The following is a 3,383-nucleotide window of genomic DNA, read 5'->3' on the forward strand; positions in this document are numbered from 1 at the left end:
ACAACACTATCGTAATGTTGCTACTGCAACTGGTAATGGGGAATGATGCAGCCGAACAGCTGTATAGTTTATGATGTGCCCCAAGTTGCAGTGTTTTTAGCAGTTAGCTGGTTTTAATTTTAAATTACTTTTTTCAATTCTTATTATATTTGTCTTTATTCCTTTTATTGTATCCATGACTCCAGGAAGACCAGCCACTGATGATGCAGGACAACACCCAGGTGGGCATGAAGGAGAAGGAGCCAGAGCTGCCTGGAAGACTCACAGAGCTGCAGAAGGCTTGGGCCCCACTCTTCAAGGGAGTCTCCTACTTCGCTGGAGACATGGAGCAGTTCGGGAAATGGATGGAAAGTAAGTTATCACTAAAGGCAGGTTTAAAAAAAATTGTCCTTAACAATGTACAACTGTTGCTCATCGTCAAGTAAATGTGTCGGCACTTGAGAAACCACCTTCTTTGCAGCTCGTTAAAAACTTCATCCCTGTTCTCTCTGCTTTCTCTTTCAGAACAGTTCATCCTGGTGCAGCTGCTGGACTGGGTTCTTCGCGGAGCTGCCCAAGTTATGTTCGTTAACAACCCTCTGAGTGGCCTCATCATTTTTGCCGGCCTCATACTGCAGAACTACTGGTGGGCCCTCAATGGCTTTGTGGGCACACTTTTTGCAACCATTTCTGCCCTTATCCTGAAACAGAACAGGTTTGAACACTGAATAATTTCCAGCCTCTTTTAGATGGACCGTGTTGTGCAACAGGAAAAACTTGAATTAATGTATTCAAACCACTTCCTTTTAGGGGTGCAATAGCTGCTGGGCTTTATGGGTACAACGGTATCCTGGTGGGTCTGCTGATGGCTGTGTTCTCCAAAGCAGGAGACTGGTACTGGTGGCTTCTGCTGCCCAACATCTTCATGTCTATGATGTGGTAAGCATATACAGACTGAGTAATAATGAGAATAAAGTGCAAACACTGAAGTATGCCACCTTAAAAAAATATGTCTAAAATGATTGACTGTAGCATGACTTTAAGGTCTAAGCAATCGAAAGAAACATACTTCATGTTCTCTTAGAGGAAGACTTGAACCAGATTCGACAACATACCCCACAATGGCCGTACATTATATTGTATTACAAAAATAATAAGAGGAAGAAATGCTGATGATGTTGTGCGATTGTGTTTCAGCCCGGTTGTGTCCAGCGCCATTGCGTCTATTCACAGTCGCTGGGATCTGCCTGTGTTCACACTGCCCTTCAACATCCTGGTGTGTCTCCACATGGTCGCCACCGGTCACTACAACAACCACTTTCCCCAGGTCCTCATCGAGCCTCGCTCAGAGCTGCCCAACATCACCTGGTCCGAAATCGATTTGCCCAAGGTCAGTGCAAGGCCAGGGTTGATTCTATATGGTCTGTAGAAGTATTGCACATTTACGGCTTGGTGTTTTCAGTTGCTCTGACGAACGGATTCTAGCTCAGGTTAGGTATAATTATGTTCAACCTTTCTCTCTGTCCCTCTTCAGCTGTTCATGTCAGTCCCTGTGGGAGTAGGCCAAGTTTACGGCTGTGACAACCCTTGGACGGGAGGAATCTTCATAATCTCGCTGTTCATCTCCTCCCCGATCACCTGTGCTCACGCCGTCCTGGGATCTGCAGTGGGCATGGTTTCAGGTGAGAGGACGCACAATGCCTCGACAAGCATTCAACAATGGACACTTCTAAATGTGATTCTGTCCCACCTCAATAAACAGTGCTTCCTATTCCTGCTCCCTGTATGCTGACAGAATGAATCTAAGACTCAATGTGTTCCAATTCCACAGAGACCCCAAAGATAAAATAACCAGGGGGTTATAATTAATTGTAATAATCAAATTTGAATTGAGAGAATCTCTGACAAGATGGGTGCGTATTGTTTTTGCAGGTTTGGCTCTGTCTGCTCCTTTTGGAGATATCTACTTTGGCCTCTGGGGGTACAACTGTGTGCTAGCCTGCATCGCTATTGGAGGAATGTTTTATGCCCTCACGTGGCAGGTGCACCTGCTCGCCATCACGTGTGGTGAGTAGAAACCAGGAAGATAAAACCACAATCTGAAAATGCATCAAAGTTCCAACAGAACAACCACGTGACATAAAATCATGTCCGATATTGGCAGAGAGTCATTTGTAATCTATGATCACACTCGCCACTACGTGCAAACGAATGACGCATCACGATTTCTCTTCTTCTCCACTGTAGCTTTTTTCTGCGCATACCTCGGCTCGGCTATTGCCAATCTAATGTCCAGGGTGAGTACATGTTTTATCTCAGTGTATTTATCTTTATCAGCCCATTATAACCTTATAACCGTAACTTGATGTATTTGTCATCTATAGTTTGGTCTGCCAGCCTGCACCTGGCCTTTCTGTCTCTCTGCCCTGACTTTCCTCCACCTGACTACGGGGAACAATAGTATCTTCAAACTCCCACTGGCCAAAGTCGCGTATCCCGAGAAGAACCTGATCTGGTTCTGGAAGATGAAGAAGGAGGAGAAAATGAAGAAGTCTGAGGCAGAGAGGGAGGAGCAGGAGAAGCTGCAGATAGCCATGGAGGAGGAACTGATCCTAAATGAGAAAGAGCAACTTAGGCTTGACCTCGAAAGAGCGGAGGAAGGGAGCGTACAACACGACGCATTAAAGGGTAAAAATGAATAGACACCCTTGGAAGAACAAAGGACTCATCAAGACAATGAAGAAGTCGTCAGAACGACCAAACCTAGATCTCTCTTGCTGGTTATGTAATACAAATAATGTTTTGTTCTGAAACTGTATTGAATGTATATTTTTTCAAATAAATATTTTGGAATAATACATCTAGTCCATGTTTATTGTATTTGAAGAGAAAAATTTAATTATTACAAATATTCCGTGAAATCTGTCACCTGTTGGCATTATCAATTCTTCTTCTGAGAAATACAAACAAATGTGATTTATGTTTGATGGCGCAGATGTTTACCAAACATGCACAGGACATTATTAAATCAACAACGTTTTCACCTTAATTATTTATAGTAAAATATGATTTTAATATATAGATAAAAGATTATATTATGACGATCAATCAACAATTACATACTGAAATATACTTCCTTCTCTATCATGTAACTGTAAAATGGCTTATGTTGCCATTGACAAAGCACAAACTAGATCATAGGAAAATTCTCAAAGAATGTTTATAGTGCAATGGTATCAGGACGTTCCAACATTCCAGCACTTAATGAGGCGTGTAGATGATGGATTGGATGATGGTTCAAGTTATTTGTACAATGTAACCTAAGACAATCCAAGAGTCTGTCAACATCTAGTTAGTTGAAGACATAGTTACATAACGTGCATACCCTTATCGGTTATTTTGGG

The 3,383-nt window shown here is 42.5% G+C and overlaps 1 protein-coding gene across 1 annotated transcript; it reads left to right on the top strand.

The window, feature by feature from the left end:
• The first annotated feature begins 323 nt into the window (after positions 1-323).
• On the top strand, positions 324-2,681 carry slc14a2 (solute carrier family 14 member 2). The gene is made up of 8 exons (XM_061072246.1): positions 324-351; positions 505-694; positions 790-918; positions 1,177-1,369; positions 1,514-1,661; positions 1,912-2,046; positions 2,227-2,276; positions 2,364-2,681. The coding sequence occupies exons 1-8, from the start codon at positions 324-326 to the stop codon at positions 2,679-2,681; spliced, it is 1,191 nt and encodes a 396-aa protein (XP_060928229.1).
• Positions 2,682-3,383: the final 702 nt, after the last annotated feature.

The sequence above is a fragment of the Limanda limanda genome, chromosome 5, assembly GCF_963576545.1.
Source record: "Limanda limanda chromosome 5, fLimLim1.1, whole genome shotgun sequence".
Taxonomy (NCBI): domain Eukaryota; kingdom Metazoa; phylum Chordata; class Actinopteri; order Pleuronectiformes; family Pleuronectidae; genus Limanda; species Limanda limanda.